The sequence below is a fragment of the Arabidopsis lyrata genome (genome assembly GCF_000004255.2).
Source record: "Arabidopsis lyrata subsp. lyrata unplaced genomic scaffold ARALYscaffold_4, whole genome shotgun sequence".
Classification (NCBI taxonomy): Eukaryota; Viridiplantae; Streptophyta; class Magnoliopsida; order Brassicales; family Brassicaceae; genus Arabidopsis; species Arabidopsis lyrata.
The window spans coordinates 14,059,894-14,087,561 of NW_003302552.1; the positions used below are offsets into that span (position 1 = coordinate 14,059,894).

The following is a 27,668-nucleotide window of genomic DNA, read 5'->3' on the forward strand; positions in this document are numbered from 1 at the left end:
TGTTTATCGTTTTAGAGTTAAAATTTTGTTTCATAATAGTTGTCGTTTTAGGTTTTAGATGCAAATGTTTGGTAAAAATTCTAGTTTTATCCCTATTGTTTTAATGTTTCGGTCAATGAATTTTTTATAAAATATATTAATAAAGGGTAAAACAGAAAACTAAATACTTTTCTTAATTTGTATGAGAAAACCTTAAACGACAATTAAAACGAAACGGAGAGAGTATCATTTTGCAAAATAGCATAAGTGTTAAATTAAGTACAAATAGCGTACGTACGGTTTAAATTTCTGATTTAAAACGAAAAATATATATATATATATATATATATATATATATATATATGTGGCAGTGAGCAGTAAAGTGCCTTAATTATGAATTACAATTATCAAGGACCCAAATTTTGATACTGCCCAGTGCCCACCATTACGATTAATGCTAGTAGCTTTTTTTTGGTGTAAAATGGCGTAACATGGCTAGTAGCCTAGTAGCTTGCCTGAGAGCATTTAGACTATGGAGTTCTCCAGATACGAAATGGATTATGAGCTAATAATCAGGTGTTTTGGGTTATACACATATTAAAAACAATTATTTTAATATTATTTTTATATTAAATATTTTCTGATAACTATAAATCAATAGTAATCTAATAAATTTAATCATTTTATCTTAAATGTTACTATTTATAATATTAATCAATAAAAATAAAGATTTTTCTTAAAAAATTAATCTTTGTGAAACACAACAAAAACAACAAAAATGCTAGAACATGACATGGAGTATATATCAACAAATTATAATTGTTATTCCGCATCACCGTATTATCGTTTTGGGCAACATTTTGTTTTTTCTGGGGTCTAAATGGTAACCGAGGAATCTGGCTGAATCTGGCTGAATTGCTGAATCTGGCTGAATATATTTGTGTTTTTTTGCGGAATCCGACTGAATAATTTAAAATTCAAATGGTAACTGCTGAATCTGACTAAATTTTTTTTATACAACCCAAATAAATTTCTAAAATTATTAACAAGAGAACTTTATATATCTAAAATATTATAGTTAGTTTTATACTGAATAATAAAAATAAATGGATCTTAAATTTCATTTGAACTCTAAGTTAGATTCATTACCGAACGAACCTGAACCAAAATATTTTGGATACCTGAATGAAACCAAAATACAATTATATATCTAAAATATTATAGTTAGTTTTATACTGAATAATAAAAAATCTGAATAACCAAAAAATACTATACACTAAAAGTATTCAAAAATTTCTCGAAAATACCCGAAATGTTATTTGGGTAAGAACAAGAAGTAAACAATATTTAAAAAGTTTTGGTTCCTAATCGGTTCTTGATTCAAAAACCGAAACTTCCGAAATATTTGAAATCGAAATAATTTTTAACCAAAATTCTAAAATAAATGAATGTATACTAAACTCGAGAACCAAAATATCCAAAACTAAAAATTACATAATTGAAACCGAACCAAATACTTGAACATCCAAGGCTATCCACAAAATTAAAAAAAAAAAAAAACATAAACTATAAAAAAATATCAAAAATTATTAGTTCTTTAAAAATCCACTCATATTGATTTCCTCTCATATTGTTTGATTATTTTCTATTTGTTGAAGGTTTGATTAATTCAATATATCAAAGATTGAAGTGAGACCACTATGACAACAGATCAAAAATTCCTCAACAATTTCACATATACAAATGATGTAACATGTATTTTTTTCTACATGAATTCAACAGCAATTCCACAAATACATGTTACCATTTACAGCTCTGGTGTTTTTTTTTTTCTTCTTTTGGCCGAATTGCATTATAGTAGAAGAAGAAAAACAGTTTTAGCAAACGTAGCGAAGATAAAAGAAATTTGGTTACAGTTAGGATTTCATTCTTTTGATTATTGCCCTGATATGGTTTATTTGACTATGTTAGAGAATGCTAATGGGACAGGTTTTCCACGCAATATTCGTTTGTAATTCTTTTAAGTTAATTAATAAATTGTAGGGACTTTTGTCCCCCTCGCCTACAAAAAAATAAGAAATTTGGTTAACACTTTTTTTGGCTTTCTACTCAGTTAGTAGTATTTGTGTTTGTTTTTTTTTTGTGTGTATAAAAATAAAAACTAAATTTTTTTTTTTGGAATAGCTTAGAAGAACCTATTAGAGCTTCCAAAACTGTTTGAAAATACAATAAAAATAGTACGGTCCGCATTTATCTGTAACGAATTTCCTTACTGGATAAATTAAAGCATCTATATTTTTTAACAAAAAAATTCAAAAAAGCACATATATTAAAAATAATAGTTATGAACTTGTGATATATTATTTAGTAGTTTGGTGTAAAACGTATAATTCTAAAGTACTGCTACTTTCATTCTGATTAGTTTTGAATCTTTTGACAATAATCATATTACTTCATATATTAATTTCTTCTATCAAATAATTATTCTTATAGTTGTTAGAAATTAAATTATTAGACAGATAGGTTTTAAGACTAAAAAGTGATAACTATAAGTATTGACCAAAACAATGGGTATCTTTTATTGTTAAAATGTAGATTAATTGAGTGGAACAAAAGAACTAAATAGTGTTTTTACAATGATGAGCACTATAATAAGGATTAAGGAGGGCTTGCTTAAGTTAATCACATCAAGAAGAAAAGGCATTTTAGTAAATACAACTTCCGTATACGTTTGGTCAAGCTCTCTTTAATCATTTTTTCTTCACTCTAGCTATATATAACCTCGTCTTCCCCACAAAAACAACACACAACAATAACAAAGAACATAATAATTTTTTCTATAAATTCTCTTTGTTTTGTTAAAGCAAAACTTAGAAATCTGTTAGCAAAAGAAGAAGATATGGGAAACAGTTTACGGTGTTGTTTGGCTTGTGTACTTCCATGTGGAGCGTTAGATTTGATCCGTATCGTACATCTCAACGGCCACGTCGACGAGATCACTCGTCCAATGACCGCCGGTGAGATCCTTCAGGCGAATCCTAACCATGTCTTAAGCAAACCTTGTTCTCAAGGAGTTGTTCGTAAGATCTTGATCTTGTCCCCTGAATCTGAGCTTAAGCGTGGAAGCATCTATTTTCTTATACCGGATACTTCTTTGCCGGAGAAGAAGAAGACAAAGAAGAGAAAAGAGGTCCGTTGCCGGAAAAAGCCTCTTGAAAGCGGCAGTGACATTAATAGTGATCATATGAGTACTAATAAGGATCTCGATGGTCATTGTTTGACGTTGTGTGAGAAATATTTGGAAGATGTTATGTTGTCGGAGAAGATGAGTTCGGCCGGTAAAGAGAATCGTCACCGTCGGAAACATAGCCGGTCGGCATCAGTGTCCACGTGGCGGCCTCACCTTGATAGCATCACTGAGGATCTTAATTAATTAGTAGTATTTTTTTTTTCACTCTTCGTTTAATTGTCTCTATTTTCTTATATTCTTTTTTTTTTTGGATCCGGAAATCGGATTTTTATTTAACATTCCCGGGGAGAAAAATTTCAAATATTTTATTTATTTTGAAGTTAAAAACAAAACTATGTAATGTACTCATGTGGATAAGATCTATGGTACATTGATATATGTTCTACTTTCAGAATGTGGCAATGAGGACAAGATTCTAAGTTAAGATCATATGACCATTATCTAAAATTAAAACTTTGTAAGCATATGTAAACTGGATCTTATATGACAGATATCTAATTGTATAGTACAATTAGGATCAAATTTCGAAAATGCAAAGAAAAATTCATGTAACTGAACCAATAGTATATGAAAATGGTAAAATCGTATTTTGGTAACAAATTACTAATTCAATATTTGTTGAGATCAAGTGAATAATTAATATGTTGTTAGATGTCAAGTAATAATGGAAGAGGTTGGAATTTAAGAAGAATTAAATTGAAAATTTTCAATTATAAATGGGTTGGGGTTGATGACTTTCATTAAACTGTGGTCATTATAAAATCAAAAGAATTTAAATCATACTTTATATAAGAAGAACTGCATGTTCAACTGTAATGCAACGTATTTAGACCAGATAAATTTTTTAAGTTTCGGTGGTTAATTATTTATTGGTAATAATGCGAACTCGAGACGGCTGATTAATTAAAGGGCCAAAGATAGAGTGTAGACACGTCAGGTAATCATGTAAGGTCATCACATGCAGATGTAGCCATGTAGGTGGACCAATCGATAAGTCTGTGGAACTGAAAAACAAACCATATGTTTTCAAATAATATTAAAGTTTCAATCATATAAAGTGCAAAGCAAGTTAATGCTAGTATTCACTATATATGGACAAATAATAATATAAAAGGTCACTAAACCAAAACAATGATTAAAAAAAAATCTGTAAAATTTAGTAAAGGTATATATTGGCTTTGAATGGTACTCCAATATCAAAATGGTACATGATGTTAAGCTTTAACAATTTACCAATCATAAAATATTTATCAAAAACGTTACTAACAGTTTTACTCTCAGTTTTTTTTTACAGCTCTTTCTTATAGTTTACAGCTCAACTATTCCGATAAAGCTTACAGCTTAAGCTAATAGCTAAAAAACTTGTACAACTTTTGGTTACTAGTCATACCCATTACAAATCAATTTCAAAGTACCGGAGACTCTTTAGAAATATATATATATATATATATATATATATTTATTTATTATAGAGAAACAAACAAACACATACATTTAAATAGTATTGTCAAAAAATGTACAATATAATTGCAATATATATATTCACAAAATTAATTAATAATTTTTTTGGTTATATAGTAACTTTATTCCCGTTCTTAAATTATTATGAGCACTTAAGGTTAGTTAGGTTCCTAATAAAGTTATTTTGGTTCAATTATATATATATATTTATCATATAACTAGTTAATACAATATTAAATAAAAATTAAAACATTATCGCGGCCAGCATGATTTTCATTCTAATTTATTATAATTGACATTTAAAAAAAAAATTGATGTAAATATCATCATATAAAGTCATATAACATATATATGATAAATAGTAAATCATATGTGAATAAAAATGTTGGCCTAGATCCCAACAAACACTAATGAGTAATCAACGTAGAGAATATCTTATTATTTATTCAATAATCAAATATTGTTAGTTATTCAAGAACCACTAGGTGGATATACGCCTTTACAAAGGCCACGGGTGCACGCACACATCTTTGTTGGGCCAATTCCGAAACATTTTCCGTAATTATAAGTTTCACTACGACAAACTTTTTGGCATAATGAGTCGCCATTTTGTGCACTACATGTCTTAGAGGTTCACAGTGTATGGCTGAAATAGGTGGTTTCCAACTATATGATTCTGGATTTACTGATATACTAGTTGAAATCAACATGGTGATCATCACAAAAGTGATGAAACTAACAAATCTTTTACTTTTACCGAATTTTATCTTCTTAATATATTTTTTTTTGTTTTTTTTTTCTCTGGTTTGATGGAATATTTTATGTATACAATCATTCAATTTTTATTTATAAAGAGTTTTCATTTCTATTTTTAGATATAAACAAGATAGTCGTCCCGTGATAAAATGCTCAAAGAGAGGAAGAATACAACATATACCATGACCACATATTTCTCTCATTCCTTAGCTATTTTTAGTATATAAGAAAAAAAGAAAAGAAATAAGATTTCTTCCAAAATACAACATCTTACTATATTAATTGAAAAACATTTTTAATATAAAACCTAATTCTCCCATGTGATTTACAATATTGCCATGTTGACTTTTCAGAAATTTATAGTTTAAATAATTAATTACCCAGTTATTACTAAATTAATTACCAATGTATTATGATATTCTAATTAATTCGTTATATGGGACGCAAGATTTTTAAATATTCTAATTAATTCATTATATGTAAAGGATCAATTTTGATTGGCCAAATATAGAATATGCTTAATGGATCACTATATGTCAGATATAGAATTATGTTTTTTTTTAATCATTCTAATTCATTATCACTAATTACAAATGTGCAACCATACACTTTAAACTTTAACAACATCGTGAAGTGATATATTAATGCCAACCATCGATTTTACTTCATCTTTTTTTTGGTCAAAGTTTAGAGTTTTTACGTTCCTAGATCAGATAAATCATCATAAGGTTAAAAAGAATGCGAATTAGTTATGAAGAAATTTGTTTTTTCTTGCTAACGTTATTGGGTAACTTAAAAGCTAGGTGATGGAGACATCTACAAGTTAAAAAATGGAAAACATAATTATAAATCTCTTAAAATATAATAGAAAAATAAAGAAAATGAAAGCTGGCGAGGGCATATGATTCGGCTGCTACCTTCACATGGTTTCCCATCCTAATGTCCCATCTCTTCTAAACACCCATCTTTTCGTTCACCACTTTTTTTTTTTTATTGTACCGGAAATAAAAACTTCAAATTTAGATGGGTTCTTCTACGTTGTAAATCAGTGATTTCAAAAGGTTTCTTATAACCCAAAATTTATACAATTGTGATTGGTTTCTACATCTCTTTGATGTGTGTCAAAGTGCATCTTTCTCTTTTTGGTCCTTGTTGTGCTTTGTCTCTAGTTGTTATGTTTATTAAGCTGTTTTTTTCATTGATCTTATATTCTCCTCAAACTGATGGTGGATGGTAAGTCAACACCAAATTTGTTGCCGAGAAAGAAAAACTTAGGTTGTTAGAGGTAGAGAATTGGTGAAGATATCCACTAGATTTACATTTTCTCAGATATTGTGACATTGAATACGTATGTCCTAGTATTAGAGCATCCTTAACACAAAAGCACTTACTCATAGTAGCGCCAACAAGCCCAATATTATGAGATAAATAAGTCCATAGGTTATATATATATATCAATCTAAATTCATTGTGTTTTTGGTGAATCTTAAGTTCATTTCTTTTTCCCTTGCCCAAAATAAAGTTGTCGTAGTCTATTTCATTTTCTTATTTTCAATCTCATTTTTTCTATCTAATAAAGCTTTAAGAGCTTGAGTCTACTAGCTTTGGATTCTCCTACACCTAGAAGTGATTATCAAGCATCTCATTTGTTGTTAGGACTAGAGAGATTGTCACAGTACGTAGAGGATACATAAAAAATAGCAGCCGTAAGCTGAAACTATGTACTAATATATGCATGCGCTAATCTTAGTTATAGTTATAGCCTTTAATTATTTTGTGTACCTGTTGAAAAATATATGAATTAACTACGATGATAGTTCATAATGCAGCCTTCGATCTATATGAATATAGTATGTCACATAGTTCTAGTTTTCCAACACATAAAACCCTTCACGCATGAGTTTAAGCAAAATATGTTTTATTTGCTACGTTGATCTCTTATTGATATATGTCAATAAAACAGAAAAAGAACTACACTATAACATAATGATCATCCTGAGACTCAACTCAAGATCCTAAATGCTTCTAGCTAGCTCTTAGATACACATATGTATAAATATTTCTAGTTATGAACTTATGATAAAAAAAAAATGTCACTAAATCCATGTGATTCCAACAGCCGTAGAAGCTGAAACTATATATGCATCACAATAAATCCATGTACTAAACACACTTACGACTACAAGAATCATTTGAACATACGGACTGGATGGCGGATGTATGAATGTGAAAGGCATGGGAGTGGGTTTTAGAGGCTTGTTGTAGTTAGTACGTATATCTGTATTACAAAGCTTCGATGGACCAAACGCTCCAAAGTCACGTAAACAACGCAACTGAGCCATTGAGGGCAATGCTAACAACGCTGGAAACGTGGTTTGCTTGTATATTGCTAACAATCCTCGAAAAGTGGTTCAAGACAATGATGACGTGTATGCAATATTCAATCATCTTGGGGTAATTCCAGCGGCTAGTAGAAGCTGAAACTATGTACTATATTGCATATATACTTTAATCTTATTTGTAGTTATAGCCTTTTATTATTTTGGTGTACATGTTGAAAAATATATGAATTAACTATGATGACATATATCATAATGCCGCCTTCTTAGCCGTTCCTAGAGATACGGAGGCCGGAGGAGGTATTTAAAACAAAAACTTTTAAAATAACAATTAAAATTCTACTTGAATAAAGAATAAAAATAAAACAAAATATTTAGTTTAGAACATAATTTTCTATCCCTTCTTTATTATAAAATGTCGGGCATTACTATATTAATCGTAGAATATGAATATATTAGTAATAGTAATTTGTGATTTCAAGGTTTGATTTGTTATGTTCATTCAGTTTTTAATTTAAAAGACCATATAAACTATACCCAAGATTATAAGTATCACGTTGTTTCAATACAAAAAGTGAGCCTTTAATTATTACAATACACAAAAGTATATGACGTCTTTACAATTTTTCCAAAAAAAAACTGGCCGTAGGCGAAAGTTTCATTTTGCCTCACATAGCCACGGCTCTACTTATATATATATATGAATATAGTATGTTACATAGTTCTAGTTCTCCAACACAAAACCATTCACGCATGAGTTTAACCAAAATATATTTTATTTACTAAGTTGATCTCTTATTATTAATAAAAAAAAAAACTACTATAACATGATGACATCCTCAGACTCAACTCAAGATCCTAAATGCATCTACCTCTTAGATACATCTATGTATAAATATCTCTAGTTATAAACTTATGATAAAAAAAAATGAATGTTACTAAATCAAGTTTAAGTCACTTGGAATTCCTCCTCTAGTGTTTACCGAGATCAATGGTAGTGAAACCTTCTTCAGCGGAGAAACGTGGTTGCATTCCAGTATCTCCAATCTTCTGATGCTCGACGTTAGGCAATTTATAACTATCGTCCATGGCCAGTGAGTCTCCTTGCTGCTGATGAACGACAAGTACGGAGAAATGAAAATCTGGCGACGTCAACATATCTCCGATCACACCTAACTCAGGGCACTCACTCCAGTCCGTGAGTCCGTACAAGACCGAAGACTCTAGGTCATGGTCTCGCCCTACTAACACCATGTCATAGGAATCTCCAAGTGAGCTAATCACTTGTGTAGTCTCCACGCCATCTCTCACTATCTCCTCCACGTAATGAACTTTCCCTTTGTTCGCTGCATGGCTCTTGAAATCGCATATTAGATTGTACTCAGACATGTCACTGTAATCCTCGTCTTGAAGAGCGCTCTTGTGACGGAAATGTATCATCGTAACGTTAAGGTCCGGTTTTTCAGCCATCCTCATGCATAACGCTAGCGCTTCCGCGTCATCCTTGCCTCCGATGAAGAGCATCGCCACGTTATGCCACGTATTGGTCATCAACACGGAGCGACGTCCCTCGGTCTCTCCTCGGTCTATGAATATTGCGACCGAACAAGGTGCCGCTTCCAACACGTTAAGGTTTATGTTCCGGATGGGCCCGTTGACTTGTCCGACCGTTCCGTCAATCGCGTACTGCTTGTGGAACGGAATCACAATTAACGTCGCCTTCTTGTCGAGCGCAAGCGTACATACGTCGTTGTTTATACTCGAGTAAGGCGCGGCTGCGGTAAAGTGTTGCGCCATGAGAGCTCCCTGACATAAAGAAGACAAGTATGTATTATTATCATCTATTTATCAATCTGCAAACGCAAAAGCAGAATTATTGATCTCTTATATGATGAAAAAAACGTTTTCGCTGTTTTACCTGGTACTTTTGCTCGAAACGCTGGAAGGCGTTGACGATGTGAGTGGACTGGGCCGTATTAGGGTCAAGTTTGTTCATCTGATGGTGCGGTGTAAGGACTGCATGAGCTCGGCCTTTAAGCTCGACGAGATGCAAAGTAAAGAATGAGATCGGGTTAAACCGTGTCGGGTAAGTAGCTTCTAGAAGATTCACCATAGAAGGAACGTTTTCAACATTGTAGAGGCCAAGGAGAAGACGTAGCTGAAGATTGTGTTGTCTCGTGTTGAGGATTGTTCGTTTGCTTTTGCTTTTATAACGTTTTGAAGGGTCGTAGAGGTACACGACGAGAAACCGCGAAATCCCAGTTACCAACAAAATCGTTATGATCACCAGATTAAAGCATTCTGTGTCAACAACCTGTAAAACCAGATTCAAATTTTTTTTACCTTTAAGTTAAAAGAAAATTTACGTGAATAGGAAGAAACATATATTTCTATAATATTTGCTAATTCTTAACCAAAACCTAACTAAAAAACAAATTAAGCAACGTCTATTTATTTTCACCTGAGCGTCTTTCCACACGATAGTAGTGTAGACTTCAATGATACCTTGGCAACACATCAAGAAGGCCAAACAAAGCGCGTCTCCGATCTGCGTTTGGCAGTAAGCAGACGCAGCCGCTGTTCCAAGGAACTTGCATCCATAAGTGATCAAGAGAATGATCTCAATCATTACCACATGGTGCTCATGGCTCTCTGTGATCTCAAAGAAATTTGTTTGCAAACCACTAATGGCGATGAAACAGGGGAGGAACAAATTCGAAGCAAACATCTCGAGTTTCGCAGCAAGTTCCGTGCCTAAAGGCGGACCATCAGGGAGAGAAACGCCTAACCAAAACGCTCCAAACGCAGCATGGACCCCCATGGCCTCTCCGCTAAGGCTAGCTACAGATAAAAGAAAGAGGACCGGGAAGAACGGTACAACGTCTTTCTTATCCATTGATTTGCTTTTCCTCTGGGTGAGCCATACTATTATAGGTCTAAAGACGAAATATATCACCAGAAGAAGACCTACGATCATGAAAATCGCGTAAAGGCTAGTCATCGTCCGCTCACGCGTGTAGAGATTAAACGCGAGAGCGACGAACCAGCTACAAATTTCGCAGACCATTGAGCAGTGGGTGGCTAACCGACCTAGCTCAGAGTTAAGGATGTTAAGTTCAGCTAATACCGTGGTTGTAACCGGAAATGAAGTCATCGAGCTCAAGGAGATCGCGCTGCTTGTACAGCTAATCACGTCGCTGGGAAGTCCCATAGTTTTACTAATGAACAAAATCGTAAGGTTCCCAAGCGAGAACGGGAAGGCGTAAGAGGCTGTACCAATGAGGATGGCTTTAGAGCCAGCTTTTCTGATAATACTCCCATCGATTTTGAGTCCGAGGAGGAAGAGATGGATGACGAAACCGACGTTTGAAAGCGTTTGTATAATGATCTTGCCTCCAGCGGGAAGAAACATGTTCATGTATCTCACATTGTGTCCTAAGAAAGACGGTCCTAAAACAACACCAGTCTATACATATACACACAAGAAAATGTTTCAAACACACATTTTTCGCAATAAGAGATAGTGAATGTAGTATTTGAAAGTTATACCAAGACTTGAGCAGAGATCATTCCTTGCTTTAAAGGTTGAAGTACACGGAAGATAAGCCTAGAAGTTACGATGATGACTGACATTTGTAGCAATAGAAGAGGCATTGCGTATTTGAGAGGGTCACTCTTCATGAAAATGCCTTTTGAGGTCAACATGTTTTGTGTCTGGCACACAAGCTCTTCCAACATGAATGGACCGTGCACTTCGCCCAATTGCGACGAGTTGATATCGTCTCTGCCAAACGTCGACAGATCCATGGTCTTTATTTATCTGTAAAACGAAGAAAACAAGTAGACAGAGAGAGAGAGAGGGAGATACTAGGTTTGGGGAACTATCAAGGTTATGTTTTCATTTTTTGATGAGAAAATGTAATGGAGAATGAGAGAAAAAAACAGAGGACTCTGTTTTTACTTGTGGCTATGAAGGCTAACTTCTTCTTATCAGTAAATACACAAAAGAGAGATTGGTTCTTAGACTTTGGTGAGGTCAAACAGAGAGAGAGAGAGAGAGAGAGAGGTATGTATGTGAGAGAATGTAGAAGAAAGAGGAGCCTATATTTGTTGTTTCCATTTATTGTTTATTTCTATTTTTATGTTTGGTTGATCTTCTTTCCTCATAATCTCCACCGTTCTAAATTTGTGGTTTTGGTTTCACTTTTAAGTTCTAAAAATAAATTAAGTTCTCACACAATGTTAATGCTATTCTGATATTGAATCTTAATGCTAGGCAAAAGAGAAGACAAATCTGTCTTGAGTTAAAGCTTTGATCATAGTTTCTTTTTCTGAAGATGTTCCAGTGAATAATTCCCTACCAAGACGCTAAACCCTGAATAACATTGTAATGCATTCATGGCCGCATAGTGTTAACCAAGAACCAGTAGTCTCAACACAAGAACCAACTACATTTAGATAATCAAAATCTCAAGTATTCAAAGTAATTCAAGGTGAATTAAAATTACTATCAGAATAGCTGATTATCATATCAAAATCAAGTAATTTGCAACCAATTCCAAGACAATTCAAAGATCATACACGAACTAATGAAAATTGATATAGCATCAATTATATCAACAAGTTGAAGCAATACAATCATAAAAAAAAAAAAGACAGGTGAGCTTTGTATCAAGAAGTTCTTTGGATCTCCAGCAACTACAGAGCTTTATTGTTTATGTCTGCGAACGAATCTTGTTGATTTCAGATTTAGCGTAGTCAAGTTGTTTCTGCGCAGAGGTTTTCGCTTTCTCGGTAGATGTGAGGAAGAAGAGGTTGCCGTTTTTCTGGTAGACACTTCGAGAAGAAGAGAGACTGCTCAATTCATCTAACGAAACCTCTTGCCTCTTTATCTCCTTCTCAAGCTCGAATTCGCGACCCGACGAAGAAGACGAAGTTGTAGTCGCCATTTTTTTCTCCGGCTGTTGCGGCTGCGACACTAATTTTCTTAGGTTTTCTACAAGGAATAATAAATGTTTGATTATTAAAAAGGAAAAATTGGTAAAAGCCAGAGTCCCACATCGGAAACAAGTTTTGAGATGAGGATTTTGTTCGGGTATAAATAAAGAGGCTTTGGAGAGACGAAAACTTATCTTTGCGCTTGGGGCAATGACGCAAATAATTCTATGTTGACTACTCATAATTATCATCATCAAACATAATTAAATAATTCTCATAATTAAATAATTATGTTGACTACTCATAATTATCATCAAACATAATTAAATAATTCTCTCTCGTAAAGATTTTAGCTTCATCAAACATTTCTGAAACATGATTTTTCTGTTTATCTTCTATGTGCCCGAAGCCTTAAATCCCATTCCCGTAGATAATGATGAAGCACCACCAAACCAGAGAAACCTGAATCCTCCTTTTTATGTGAACCAAAGTGATTCTCAGTTGTTGGGCCACTCAACTCAACCGAGTCTGAGCAATCTTACTCCTTTATCTCCTGCTCACAGCAACTCAATACCTCCATCTCCGGTGAGGATTCCTCCGTCACCAGATCTCGCAATCCAACCAGAAGAACAACGTAAACCGGATGAGTCTCATCAGGCGCCAAGTCAGAGGAATCCAACTCTTCCCTTTCCGATGATCCAGGGAGTTTCTCAGTCCCCGGATTCTATTAGGTTTCCATGGTATCGAGAAAACGAGTTTGTGGCAGTGGAAGGTGCACCACATGGCCCGCTTCCTCATGAATTCCACCAAATGGACCGTCTAAGCTTATGCGTCCTAAACTATTTATTTGCTGCTGGACTAAGCTACACTTCATCATGGACGCAACGCCCAAGTCTCAGTACCAGCATCTATATCCAATGCTTTCTCAATCAGCTGGCGTTCTCTCTCTTCCTCTTGGCCAATGCCGTGTTTCCCCGAACACATCCACTTTTGGCTTTCACTATAGATCGCCTCTCTTTTTTACTGATCGTAATCTCAGGTTACTTAGCTTCTATGCCCATGTTTCCTCCCTATGCTGCTATCACTATGTTCTTAGTTGTTGTTGTTGTCTTCATGTTTTCTCATCTCAGGGCTTTTAGACCTTGACACGTACTCTTAATCATATACACAGTGGTTTCTTTTATTTAACACTAGGGTTATACGCGGGTGAATATATGTTATGTTATGTTGTGATTTTTATATTTATGGAATTTCTTTTCTCAATAAAGTAATCTTTATTCAAAGTGAGATTTAATTTATGTTTTTAAAAATATACAAGTCTACCAACTATGTACTGTATACAATATTACACGATAAGAAGATTAATATATAAACTTAACAAAAAAAAGGATTAATAAATAAATGTGACCGTACCCAAATAAGATGTATCCCAATGACCCAATGTATAAGATGTATGCGTGTGATAGACATGTTTCAGTATCGTACATTAACCAAATAGAGGACTTTTAATAAAAAAAAAGCGTTTTTGTATTTACTAAAGGATATTTTTGTTGTTGCTACTTATGTTTAACAAAAGTGATGTGTAACTATTTAGTTGCGGAGGTTTGATTGCACAAAATTAAGCTTAAAGGTAATGTTGTGGTGTACCAAAAACCTAGTAATTGAAAATGAATCCAACATCTTCATTATTTTTTTAAAACAAGAGAAAGAAAAAAAAAAGATAGAATTATTTAAAGATAATTACAATATGCTTCCTATGATAACCGGGTTCATCAGTCATGCAAGGTATATATATATTGGTCAAGGTTTCATGATTATCTTATCCCATACAAATCGTTTACATGTATTTATTTAATCTCTATGAAAAATTAGTAACATCGGAATGATTTTGCGGTCGATCAATTTTGAATTTGATAAATGCATTGCATGTGATGTATTTGTTCGAGTATGTCCTATACATTTTCCTGTTTTGAATTGAAGTTGGAAAATAATATTTGAAAGAAATGATTACTTAATTACTATATTGATTTTGGAATATGTATATTTTGTGGTAATTATATTGAGTATTGTCCAAAAAATTGTTTATCATCAATGACTGAAGAATATGAAATTTCCACTTATAATCGTCACAAATTGAATTATAATCAAATAGCTTTGGGTCGTTTACCAATTTAAGTAATTGACGATTGCACTATTTCTCACAATTTATAATTCACCTCAAACAAAAAGGGGCCGGTAAACCCATTAATTTGATTAAAAAAGAATTCAAAATTGTTAAACTATATAAAAAGTTTAATAAAAATACTTGTATTATATTTATATAATATTATTAAGTATTGAGGCACATTCTTTTAATATAATATATTCGTAATTGCTTTCTTGAAATAGATAGATTGAAAATACACTTTAAAATATTAAAAAGAGAAATTGTCTAATAATTGTATATATATCAATTCATATATATTAGATTATAATTTGACTATTACCATTTCTTGTGGCAAATCTTAACGGGTTGTGTACCGGTTACGGAAAATTTGCGGAAAAGAGGAATAGATTGTGACACAGGATGTGCCAGATGTGGTGCATCAGAGGAAACGATCAATCATACACTCTTTCAGTGCCACCCGGCACGACAGATTTGGGCGCTTTCACAGATTCCAACGGCTATGGGAAATTTTCCCACATAATCTATTTTTGCGAATTTGGATCACTTATTTTGGAGGATACCTTCGGATTTCGATTCATCAGCTTTTCCATGGATCATCTGGTATATTTGGAAAGCAAGGAATGAAAAAATCTTTGAAAATATAGACAAAAACCCGTTAGAGGTATTACAGTTAGCGGAAGAAGAGGCACAATTGTGGCAGTTAACTCAAATTGAGCTTCATAATGAAAATCACGGTTTTATGGAATTGGTCACTCGATCTCGAGTGAGGGATGTTTCACTTGACTCGAATTATTCAGGACACCATTGTTTTGTGAATGGATCGTGGAAAGAAAGTGATAAGTTCTCCGGTACATGATGGTTCTGTACATCATCAAATGGAGAGCCGCCAACCATGGGAGCTGCCAACCTCCGTAGAAGTCTATCTCCACTACATACAGAAGTCGAGGCCCTTCTCTGGGCGATAAAGTGTATGATTGGTGCAGATAATCAAGAGGTAGCGTTCTTTACAGACTGTTCTGATCTGGTGAAGATGGTGTCTTTTCCAACCGAATGGCCGGCGTTTTCAGTGTATTTGGAGGAATTTCAGAACGACAAGGAAGAGTTCTCAACTTTCTCTTTATCTTTAATTTCTCATAGTGCTAATGTTAAAGCGGATAATCTGGCACGAAAAGTTCGTACAGAACCGCTTCATATCACATATGTAAACAACATTTCCCAGGAATAGTTCTTTTGAGCTCTAAGTAGTTTCGGATGACAAAAAAAAAAAAAAAAAAAAAAAAAAAAAAAAAAAAAAAAATTGACTATATTTGATACATATTAAAAACAAATTTCCTCGTTAAATGAATAAGGTCACGAAAAGGATTTCAATTTTCTTTTTCTCTTGTTTTAATAATATAATAGATTCGCATAGACCAATATGCATGATTTGTTTTTAGCTTTTCTAGGATCTGGTTTTCTAGTAGGAAGTCTAGACCAAATCCCATTTTGTAGCGCTTTTTTTTTTTTTTTTTGTCATCCGAAATTAATTAGAGCTCAAAAAAGCTATTTTTGGGGAATGTTGTTTACAAATGTGATAAAAAAAAAAACTATTAAGCACCACTCTGTACAAAACAAAGTATTGACTGTGTAACAAACAAATAAACAAACTGTGAATGAGCACAAAAGATAAGCCATAGTAAGAGTATTTTTTTAGAAAGCCTAAATGATATTACTAGTGACTAAGTCCCAAGAATGTTGTTTTTCATGAGCGACGTAGCGCGGTTGGGATATCGTGGTTGTGTCTTCCTTCATAGGTAGTGAGAACAGCTCTCTCGTCTGCTGCAGATCTTTCCACTTGCTTCCTCACTCCACAACCTTGGTATGTGCATTTGTAGTAGCTCCTGTACAACAAAGATAGTGATTAAAACACATGAAAAACAAGTTGGAAATTTAAGAAATTCAGTTTTCTATAACCAACCTTGGATTAGTATTTCCCTTGACAACTTTTTGACCATATTTCCTCCATCTAAAGCCATCTATAAGAACATCAATATCACTTATTGTCTGAACCACAACTCTTGGCTCTTTCACTCCTCTGCTTACTTCTATAGACATTCCTTCATCTTCACCTTCTCTTTTCCTGTCACCAAAACTCAAAAATGTCATTTTCAAACCCAAGAACAAACCATTTGATTCCTCTAATTCAAAAAAACTACTTACATTCTCTTAATCTCAGGTTGTTCCTCCTCTTCATCAACCTCACCATATTCTGATTTAAAGGTTTTCTGCTCAAGATCACTATAGTCAAACGAAATCGAAGAGTTCTCTGATTGATCATGTGGTTCACTAACAACAGAAGCAGGATTAAACAAGCGCCTCCCATTAATTGATGATGGTAATGAAGATTGTGATGGTCTCTTGGTGAACTCAGGCTTAGGATGATTATGACCACCTTTATAAATGATCTCAGTGATCTGTCCATCAGAAGCCGTCTCAACAATCTTCTTGGAAACACAATCAGGATACGTACACTTGAAGTAACTCCTAGGGTTGTCGCTCTTCTTCACTTGTTTCTGACCGTATTTTCTCCAACCATAACCATCATTAGAGTTCCTACTCACCATGTATGCTGGTATCTTAATCTGACGATCTGATCCAAAACTTTGATTGTTGTTTTGTGTTGCAATCTCATGAGGAATCATCTCCTGCTTCTTCTGGTGATCTTGAACACCAAATGTTTCTTGCAAAGCCTGGAAAATAACAAAAAACGAAACAAGTTTGATTCATCAATACAAGCAAGTGAAGATGTTTCAAAACGCTAATAAAGGAAACACATACAGAAGAAGCGTTTGAGGGTTGCGATTGAAGCTGCCAAGGAAAATGATCCGAGTGATTGTTTGTTGTTCCATTAAAGCCTTGCAATGGAAACGTTCCTGTTGTTGGAGATATCAAACTCTGCAAGTAAACAAGACAAAACACAAGCCAGAGATCAAAAGATTGTTTTTTTATTTCATTTCTGCAATAAATAGATGAAACTATTAATAAACATGGAAGCTTTATTACGTGTGAAGAGCTGAGAAGCAGAGGAGAATCAAGGAAATCGGAGAAAGTGAAGTTATGTGAAGATGGTGAAATCGGAAGAGGAGGTGGTTGAGCCGTCTTGAACTTAGGTAAACCCGACCCGGTTCTCTCTTGATAATACCCACCAAAAATCGACCCGGAAACTCTCAAGTCTTCATCATCTTCGTAACAGTCAACGCCGGAAGATTCAAGGAGGTCGGTGAAAGAAGTCGAAGACATGATGGTTTTAATTAAAGGAGACAACTTTAAGATTTCAGAAAACAGAGGATTCGCTAAAAGAAGAAACTTTTTTATGAAATTGATCTATGAAATGAAAAAGAGGATAAAACTAAAAAAGATGTTAACAGAGGATTTTATTAGATTGGGTAAAGACGACGACGTTGGCGTATTGAGCAAGGTGTTTTTTTCTCTCTCTCTCTCTCTCTTTTCTTGTCTTTTTCTACTTGGCCTAAATATCATTTTAATATTTATATAAAAATGGTTGACCAGTAAGATATTCTTTTTTGATGAGTCGTCTCCTAAATTGTGATAAATCGTCAAGTGTGAAACCGCGTTTTAAGGGTCTCTTTCAATGATTAAACCAAACCGGATTAATCCGTTAACCAATAGATAACCGTTGGTTATACACATCAGGTTGGTTGGTACAGAATCGTCTTAGAGGACAACAAACAAACAAAAACAAAACTCACTATTTCTTGGCAAAAGAGATGACCATTGGATTCTGGGGAGTGATTTTGAAACCTTGAAGAGGTTGCATAGCTATGGAAGCTTGAACGTCGTCTTCGTACTCCACAAACGCGATTCCTGGTTTTGCGTCGATCATTCTTATCTCTTTGAATCCAGGATACTGTTCGAAGAGAAGCTGAAGCATCATGCTTGTTGTCTCGTGTGGGAGATTCTGAATGAAGAGTATGTTGTTTGGTGGCATCGCTTCTTGCCCGCTCGGTGGGAAGGATGGCTTTATTAAGAAGCAGAAGTAAAACGAAAATCATCAACATCATCTCCAGAAACAATAGAATATATATATATATAAATCATGTTATGGAGAAGGTTCACATGATGCAACAATGAAAGATTGTTCTGAAGATGAAGGTGAGAACAAGAACACTTACCGCAGGGACTCCGTTATTGGCACTTGGACCATTAGCACTTGGGCCATTAGCCGTGTTTGGTCGTTGGGATTCTTCACGCTTTCTTTCAACTGAAAGTAAGAAATGTAGTTTGTTAACTTCAGATACAAATGAACTTTTTTATAGTTTATCATTGAACCAACATCTAAAGGATAACATGGGGAAAGAAAAAACAAAGTTTAAAACCTTTTTCTTCTTGCTTCCTCTTCTTATCTTTTGGAACGAAAGTTCCCTCAGCTTTAGCTAAACAATCTGACTTTGCTTTTGCGTATTGTAAGCGCTGCAGTCAAAAGATCACATAAAAAGTAAGAAAGATAAGTCTCAACCTGATCAGAAGTAGTTGAATAGTTTACAAACACCCAAAGAGGTAAGATGTAGTTATACAAACGATATATATAACAAACAGATGAAACATTTTGACAGAAAACCTCAAAAGAGAATGTGATTGAGAAGGCCAATTAGAACAGCAACAAAATCAAAACACATGTATAACTAAAGATTGATTGCGAATAACACGTCAAAGGTTTCACTCTAAAATTACTGGTAATCACATAAACACAGTAAGGATTTCGGCTTTTAGCGCTTCAATCAATCTATACAACACATAGAAGATAACTTCCAGGGAAATTATAAAGAGATTGATATACTCAAGAGTGATGGACACTGACCATTGGCTTATCATAGAAGGGGAAATTTTGCATCTGACGAACGGCATTGCTAGCGGCTGTGACTTCACTAAACGTAACCCAAGCTTGTCCCCGGAGTTTCGGAGTCTTCAAAGCAACCACATCAAGTATCCTCCCAAACTGAGAGAACAAACAGTAAAGAGATCTCTTCAATTCTGGAAAACCAAAAACCAAGTCAGATAAAGCATGAGATTGATACTGCCCTAAGACACCACTAATTATCCATAGAATTGAAACTCAATGGCGAAAAAAGACTACATCAACATATATATCATCCTCAAAACCTCATCACTAGATTCAATAAGATTCTGAAACCCTAGAAGTTAGAAACAAACACTCTATAACAGCTAAAAACAAACAACAACCCTAACATTAAGTACTTTAGAAGCTTAATTAAGCTTGAATCATTGGTACACGAAGCTCATGGAGGTTTCAACTTTTGAAATTGACTCGACGATTTAGACAAGAGAGAAGAGAAATTTACCTTCTTTCTTGATCTTTTCGTTGAGGTTTTGGATGTAGATTGATTGATTCGGTGGTATATCTGCCGTTAACATCTTCGAGCGAGTGAGTGAGCTCCGCGAAGACGATGACGATTCACGAGTCTGAGGAATTTAGCGAGAGCCCTAATCGTGGGAATGAGAGAGACGAAGAAGAGTTTAGAAATAGCTGCGTTTCAATATCAGACAATGAAACGACACCGTTGCCGTTTGTTGGTTCGACAAAAAATTTTTGTACCAACGAGAATGAGCCGACCGGACAGACCGGATTGAATTTGACCGCATAGACCGAATTTGACCGGAAATCGAATGAGTGGTCGGATTGGGCTTTTATGAACTCTAGATAAAAGTTCCGCCAAAAGTCTTGTGAACCATTTTGATTCAAACGAAAATATTGACTATTGTTCAATAATTTTCTCTTTAAATAATGTAAATGATTTTCTTTTGTGTTTTGATTGTTTTGGCGATTTTAAACATTTGTATCTTTATAAATAGCGAATTAATAAACAGCAAAACCATATATCTGACTTAAAAGTGCAAACTTTTTCTGAATAATGACCTTAGAATCTCAATATTCTTGTGATAAGATTCATGAAACACCAGTTTATTTATACAAGATATAGATAATACCGAAATTTTTGAGAAAGGGCAAACTCATCGTATCTACATTTCACGTGTGAGCCGATTGAATCAAAAGGCATTGAGGATGCAATGTACTAAAATGCCTTTGTTTTTCTTTGTTACATTTTCCTTTACAGTGATAAAATCATAAAACAAATTGACGACTTTTCACTTTCATCCTTGAAGAAACGTGGCAACCATTGCGACTACTAGAGAATGATCGATGGATCCTGGAAATATCGTTAACCGGAACTTGCTTCTTCCTACATAAATCTGTCTCAGCTTGTACATCAAACTCGTCTGCCACCACATTTAAAGAAACATAATCAGATTGAGGCAAATTTTCAAGCACAAAGACAAACAAAATCTTTAAGACAAAGTATTAGAATCCAAGCAAATTCTACAAACCAAATAAAAAGGGGTTCTTTATGTTTCGACAACTGAGCTTTACCTATAACTAAATCTCACATATTTCATCAGCAAGCATGATCCAACCGATAACTTTTGAACCCGGTAATCCAAAAAGTATAACATGATCTTGACTATTGACTAGCTCTAGAATTTTCAATAGTGATGATATTTGATGTAATTGAGAGAAGATGAGTTTTTCTTACCTGAGCAACAATGGAATCTTGATTATAAATGGTACATGATTTCTGAAAGGGACAACCTTTGATAACAAGATGTTGTGACGATTCTCCTGCAAAAGAGACCTTTAACTCTGTCTTACTGAATTTGTTCGATGTCCGCTTCGCCGTTAGAACCAACTCCTTACGCTTTTCGACATCTCCTTTATGTAACTCCCACATTCCATTCTACATTACAACACATATACAAAGGTCTTAAAGTTACCTTAATAAGAATTGCAAAATCGGGATCAAAATTGAGGAATCAACGGAGGCTTACGTGGGGACGAGAGATGGAGAAGAGAGGAACACCGGAGGAATCAAGGAGAGATTTCAAGGAAGAAGAAGATTTGCGGAGGATGAAGACGAGATTTTCGGAAGAATCGGCAAATCCGAGATCGCCGGAGGAAAGTCCGGGAAGTTTCTTGGAAGCGAAGAGATCAACTGGTATTCGCCGGAGATCCTCAAGGTCGGGGTTATAGGGAGTCTCGGAATTCGCCATTCACATAGTCTCTCTAACAACTCAGAAGCGAAAAAGTAGACCAAGACAAGCTGCTTTTGTTCAACGCCAATTTGTTTTGTTTTGTTTTTCTACTTAAAGATCAGATAAATTTTTGCACCAATAAAATAATTCTTGTTTTTTTTTTTTGTTAATATAATGTAATAATAAATTCATAGAAGAATGATATATATATATATATATATCCTATACTAATATTTGGGAAGTACATCCTAAGGATCATAACTTGATTTTGTAAGAAATTACAATATATGCCATTAGAGAATTTTAATCATAAAATTTTATTCCATGTCACTAATATATATTAACGGGTCAACGGGTTTAAAGATATTAAAAGATTTTGTTTATATAATTCATATATTTTTCAATAATAACTATATTACACAATTAATATAATTCGAAATTGTTATATACTAATAAATTCGAAAATGTAACACAATTAGTAAAAATGTTGTATACTAATATATAATTCGAAAATGTGACACAAAAATGTTATTGAAAATGTTAATGAAAATGATATATCATTGAAATATTTTATATCAATTGACTTTATAAAAAATGCTATTTTGAATTATAATACTCATATAGTTCGAAAATGTTATTGAAAATATTATATACTAATCCATTATTTGAAAATGAAAATGTTATTCAAAATGTAAAATTCAAAATTTAAAATGTTATATCATTGAAAAAAATGTTACCGTATTTAAATGATTTTTTCTAGGATTTAAAATTCAAATTTCATTATGTTGGCAAAAGAAAATCAGATCCTACATGAATCAGGACTCTTTAAACTAATTACCGTAACTTGTGTGAGAATTATTCTTCACAATCTGTGTTATCTACTACTTAAAAGATTGCATATTACCATATGTATTAATCGAAGATTTGATTATGATATTACAATTATTGTTAGCATTTAAGTTTTAATGTCCATTTTTTTTGCAGAAGTATCTTACCAAACAAGATTTACATAGCAATATGGAATATATAAAATGAAAAGTTAGGTGAAGATCCGATTTAATATTTCCGGTGCAAATGAGTAAGATATTCAAAAATTACTAATATAGAAAAGTAATACATTAAATTTTGTATTTATAGGACAAATTCAAGCTTTGCATTTTTTATTAATGAGTGTAAACTAATAAACATTTTTTTTTGTTTTGGAAACAAATATTAATTAGATTTGCACTACTATAATTATCGTAATTGTGATAATGCGTGAAACTATTTTTATTGAATAAATAAAAAATTGTTACGATTATAATAAATTTACTATTTTCTAATATTTCATCATCATAAATTACATATGCAATTAAGATTTAGATTTTCTTGGTAAATATTTAATCTACCAAAACGTAATTCAAGAAACAACCATATATATATTATAGACTATAGGTAGATAAGAAAAACAACCATAGATTAAAAAAATATAAATTGATATACTTAAATAAATAATACCAAAATCGTAATGAGATAAATAAAATAATTATTTGTGAATATTCTCACCGTGATATCATTTATTTGTTTAGATTTTTTTGCGTCTAAACCTAAATTGTGTAACACCATATTTTTCTCTATAAATAAAAGCTCGATTGCTATCAAAGTAGTTTCATTATTGCATTGTTCATTGTTTACATAATCTATATTAATATCGATGATTACTAATGTGAATAATGTTTGTGTACAGCTTTTAAAGCGGCGGAGTAGCCATGGTGCACTAGTGGTGGTGATGCGTTGCTCTCCCTTCAAACCTAAGGTGTGTAACATGTAATCGACTTTTTGTCGTCGTTGAGCATTTTTTAATTTTTTTTGAAATTATTATTCTAAGAAATTAAGGTATTGATTATCTCGAATATTCAAACTATATTAGATGAGTCATTTTAATCTACTGTTGAATAATTAGCGTTACGAAAAAACATTTGATCGATTTCATGGCTTAATTATTTTATCACAACTTCGAAAGGTTATGGTGGTGCAACCATACATGCGGCAAAGTGGATGGTTTTAGTGGTGACGGGTTATTTGTTATTGTTATTTATTATATAATAATATATATTTCTTACTTTTAAAAAGTTTCAAAATATAAAAAATATTTTAAAAAATTAAAAATCAATTATTATAAATGTTTGTAATTTTTTGAAAGGTAAATACTATAATTTTTTAAAGTTTATAAAACGTTAAAAATATTTATAATTTTATAATAATTAAGAATATATATATTATGGAAACTATTTGAAAGCAAACTTTTAAATTGATTTGAATTTCTCTTTTAAATAAAAGTATTATTGTCTTTTAAATAAAAGTATTATTAAAACAAAAAACAACAAAATGATGTTTAACTTCACGAGACGGAGTTAGATGGTAGGACGTGTTTGGGTCGATATTAATATGAGACGATATAATACAGGTGATATTAAACCAATGGGTCAATGGAGCTTCCACACCAAATCAATCTAATACAACATTATATCCAAATAGTAATAAAAATCGTATACTATTATCTGGCATAACTTGCAAACTATATTATTATACTATTTTATCATATTATATCTTCTAACAAATTATATAATTTGATTCATACAAAATATTTAATCCCGTGATGTATAGCACGCGTCATGATCTAGTATATATATATATATTAGGTTAGAAAAACGTATGGTCTAATATATTTGTTGGAAAAAATACATTTTTAGTGAACATACCTTTGACATGAATTTGATTTAAAAGGTTTCTTCTCTTCTTCATTCATCTCTCTCAAATGTTTTCTTTTCTGATACTATTGATAAAGGACATACAAGCGATGTACCAATCTTTGGTTAGTTTTGTTTATCGGTAATTTTGATTCACAGCCTTTACATTAATGGTCTTCACTGTCTCTCAAACATAATCTTCATTTGCTACACAAGATTCACCGGTAAGACCATTTAGTAAGATTCAAACTCCTCGTCGCTCTCCCTATAATCATTCACATCCTCTTCGTAATCATCAAACTCGTCATCTCCAAGGACCCTTCTCACATGTCTTTGTGAAGTCTCCTCGTCGTCTGAATCATCAGAGGCTTCACTCTTTTCTTTTTCTGTTTCATCATCATCATCATCATCTTCTTCTTCTTCTTCTTCCTCGTCATCTTCGGAGATCTCTTCTGGGTAATCGGTCTTTGGATGATCTTCAGCTGAGCACACAAATATATAAAGAAATAGTAAGTATTCCTTCTTTCTTAACTTTCAGTTTATCGACACCGAGTGAAGCAATAAATCAACAATGCCAATGATAATTGTTTTCAATGTTAACTCATTAAGAAAAAAATATATCAAGAGAAAAGAGATTGTACTACTATCAAATGAAAACAATGCCCTTATTTGATTCTGCTTCCGAAAGACTAGCGAGTACTAGCACGAACAAGAGTGTTGAAAAGTAAACGAAATACAAAACCAGCACTTCAAGGAGGGTCTAAGAAGTTAAATAAGAGTGGAGATAAGCATATGGATGATAAAAGTGTACCGTTTGAATCTTCAGAGTCAAAGTCTGATTCATCAGATCCATCACAGAATTCTTCTTCATCCTCTACTATGACACTGAAAAAAACAAAAAAACAAAAACCAACAACCCATATTAACAGGTGACACAAGCGATAAAGACGAAAACGTAAAGGACCTCCCGCGAAAACGAATACGCACAGAGGAAACTGATTCTTGGTACTATCTTCGCTGATATCCATCTCTTCGTTCACAGCATAATAATCATAAACGTATTCTTCGTTGTGACTAGATTGTATATCAGCTTCAATCTCTTCAGCTGCTGTTGGAATACATTCTCTAAGGAGAGGCAAGAAACTAGCGAGCATTTTCTGGTCCTCCAAGGATGTAAACCTACAGAAAGAGTGCACCTTTAAATAATGTCTCTTAAACCACAGCTAATCTATTTCTGACTCTGAGATCTTAATTACAAATGCACATTACTAGGGAACTTACTCTTGTTCACTGTCTTGTCTTTCTTCAGCATCAACACGAATAACGTCAAAGAAATGACACCTATCATGGATGCCTTCCTTGTTTCCCTTCCTACTCCGCCATATTTGCTCAAATCTAGCATTCTTTGCAGCAATCTAACAGATAGTGGAACTTTTTATTAAATGATTACAGAAGTCTCAAGTTAGCTATGTAAAATGGTACTCGATCTTCTCCTAAGGTGCTAGTCTCAGAGAAACTGTTTGAGAATGTTCTTGACCAATAACCAGATACCTGTTGCTGTTGTACAGATTTGGTCAGGCGCTGTTCCTTTCTCTACAGGCCAAAAAGAAAAGGAATTCAAGCCATCATTCGAGCAACGGTCAAGAGATAGACAATCTGGAATCATGACTAAAGCAAAATGAAACAAGTTACATTGTCTTTCTTGAAAGCAAATTTCCGCTCCTCAGACTTTCCTTTGCTGCAACTTTTCTCAGTAAGATCAGACTCCTGCAGAGCACAAATGACGACTATAAGAACATACAAACAACGACTATAAGAACATAGAAACAACGACTAAGAAAGTAAACTCACAAAGAGAGAGTGGATAATGTCAGCGGTGGTTTCAGAGTCCGTGACTGTCTCCAAATGCCGCACTAGCACCTTCTTCGGTTTCACATCCTCTGCCACAGAAGGACCTATATCCACGTAAACAATATTAAAGCTTCCCTGAATCCAAACCATAATCATACAAGCACAAAAATCCAGAGATAATATAGAATTACCTCTCTCACCCGAATCTGAAATAGATAGCTTTGATAAACCCAGAGTGGGCCGTTTGAGTGGTTTTTCATTTATCTCCAACCCTAAATGCCAAAACAATATCAGTTTTTCCCCTTCTACACGATTGCTAAAGACAGAGATCCAACAGAACTTCTACCAAAGATCAAAGAGAGAGAGAGAAGAAACTTACAGAAAGCATCGAGCAGAGACTGTCCAACTTTTCGCTTAACTCTTACAATCACAGGCTTTTCTCCTACCTCATTTTGAGTCGAAGAGCTTTCACCCACCACATCCATGGCTATTTCAAGAACTCCTCACCCCACTGTGAGGTTCGTTGTAAACAAAACAAAACAAAAATATAAACTTTCAATTCATTCGTTTAAAGGGAATTTGGAGATAAAGAAAACCATGTTTAACATCCAGAAACCCATGTCAAAGAGCAACAAACACACTAAGGTGAAAACAAGAAAAAATCTCACCTTTCAGAGTTTGGTTTCTTCACATTTGTATCAGAAACTTCTAACGCACATTTACAGGTAAAGTATATGCTCTACTATGGAAACAAAAGAATGAAAACCCAGAAGATTTCTCTAAGAACAGGTAAACATAAAGGTGACAACTTGCAGAACTAATTTAAAACCCTATTGAGGAAATTAGAACCCAGACGATTTCTCTAAGAACCCTAGACATAGTTACTTGAGTCTACAGCCGAGAAAATCAGTTTGTTCTGTAGATAAAGAAGAAATAAGAAGAACAAAAACTGTACCGTTCGATTTCAAGAACTGCGTTCGGATGAAGATGTTGTCGGAGAAGAAGAAACTCGATTTCAGTAATAAAGAAAAGTGATTTTGGAGACGGAGAAGATACAAAACGCAGTCGTTTTATTTTTGTCAAAAACGTCG

At 33.5% G+C, this 27,668-nt stretch overlaps 7 protein-coding genes across 8 annotated transcripts; 1 reads left to right on the plus strand and 6 right to left on the minus strand.

Moving 5' to 3' along the window:
* The first annotated feature begins 2,764 nt into the window (after positions 1–2,764).
* LOC9317159 lies at positions 2,765–3,653 on the plus strand. The gene has a single exon (XM_021027031.1). The coding sequence runs from the start codon at positions 2,879–2,881 to the stop codon at positions 3,410–3,412; it is 534 nt and encodes a 177-aa protein (XP_020882690.1). The 5' UTR covers positions 2,765–2,878; the 3' UTR covers positions 3,413–3,653.
* A 5,046-nt stretch (positions 3,654–8,699) lies between these two features.
* LOC9315326 (cation/H(+) symporter 13) lies at positions 8,700–11,802 on the minus strand. The gene is made up of 4 exons (XM_002881046.2): positions 11,335–11,802; positions 10,247–11,251; positions 9,704–10,099; positions 8,700–9,591 (listed from the first exon to the last, which is right to left on the minus strand). The coding sequence occupies exons 1-4, from the start codon at positions 11,590–11,592 to the stop codon at positions 8,758–8,760; spliced, it is 2,493 nt and encodes an 830-aa protein (XP_002881092.1). The 5' UTR covers positions 11,593–11,802; the 3' UTR covers positions 8,700–8,757.
* A 487-nt stretch (positions 11,803–12,289) lies between these two features.
* On the minus strand, positions 12,290–12,861 carry LOC9317160. The gene has a single exon (XM_021027014.1). The coding sequence runs from the start codon at positions 12,732–12,734 to the stop codon at positions 12,501–12,503; it is 234 nt and encodes a 77-aa protein (XP_020882673.1). The 5' UTR covers positions 12,735–12,861; the 3' UTR covers positions 12,290–12,500.
* Positions 12,862–16,464: 3,603 nt separating this feature from the next.
* LOC9315327 (probable WRKY transcription factor 25) lies at positions 16,465–18,422 on the minus strand. Its single transcript, XM_002881048.2, has 5 exons — positions 17,933–18,422; positions 17,708–17,824; positions 17,090–17,619; positions 16,848–17,009; positions 16,465–16,770 (listed from the first exon to the last, which is right to left on the minus strand). The coding sequence occupies exons 1-5, from the start codon at positions 18,167–18,169 to the stop codon at positions 16,632–16,634; spliced, it is 1,185 nt and encodes a 394-aa protein (XP_002881094.1). The 5' UTR covers positions 18,170–18,422; the 3' UTR covers positions 16,465–16,631.
* A 64-nt stretch (positions 18,423–18,486) lies between these two features.
* LOC9317162 (U2 small nuclear ribonucleoprotein B'') lies at positions 18,487–20,548 on the minus strand. Its single transcript, XM_002881049.2, has 5 exons — positions 20,251–20,548; positions 19,749–19,921; positions 19,267–19,360; positions 19,063–19,151; positions 18,487–18,908 (listed from the first exon to the last, which is right to left on the minus strand). Exons 1-5 carry the CDS (start codon positions 20,321–20,323, stop codon positions 18,639–18,641), a joined length of 699 nt encoding a protein of 232 aa, XP_002881095.1. The 5' UTR covers positions 20,324–20,548; the 3' UTR covers positions 18,487–18,638.
* A 286-nt stretch (positions 20,549–20,834) lies between these two features.
* On the minus strand, positions 20,835–22,138 carry LOC9317163 (protein LURP-one-related 7). Its single transcript, XM_002881050.2, has 3 exons — positions 21,794–22,138; positions 21,502–21,702; positions 20,835–21,187 (listed from the first exon to the last, which is right to left on the minus strand). Exons 1-3 carry the CDS (start codon positions 22,013–22,015, stop codon positions 21,062–21,064), a joined length of 549 nt encoding a protein of 182 aa, XP_002881096.1. The 5' UTR covers positions 22,016–22,138; the 3' UTR covers positions 20,835–21,061.
* A 2,642-nt stretch (positions 22,139–24,780) lies between these two features.
* Positions 24,781–27,621, minus strand: LOC9317164 (RNA-directed DNA methylation 4). 2 transcript variants are annotated; one of them, XM_021029965.1, is made up of 10 exons: positions 27,533–27,621; positions 26,957–27,088; positions 26,778–26,849; positions 26,578–26,681; positions 26,419–26,493; positions 26,278–26,319; positions 26,008–26,141; positions 25,714–25,905; positions 25,538–25,611; positions 24,781–25,208 (listed from the first exon to the last, which is right to left on the minus strand). In XM_021029965.1, exons 2-10 carry the CDS (start codon positions 27,060–27,062, stop codon positions 24,961–24,963), a joined length of 1,047 nt encoding a protein of 348 aa, XP_020885624.1. In that variant the 5' UTR covers positions 27,063–27,088; positions 27,533–27,621; the 3' UTR covers positions 24,781–24,960. The 2 variants fall into 2 exon arrangements, with proteins under 2 accessions (XP_020885624.1, XP_002881097.1); XM_002881051.2 differs by having other exon boundaries at positions 26,769–26,849.
* Between the last annotated feature and the right edge of the window lie 47 nt (positions 27,622–27,668).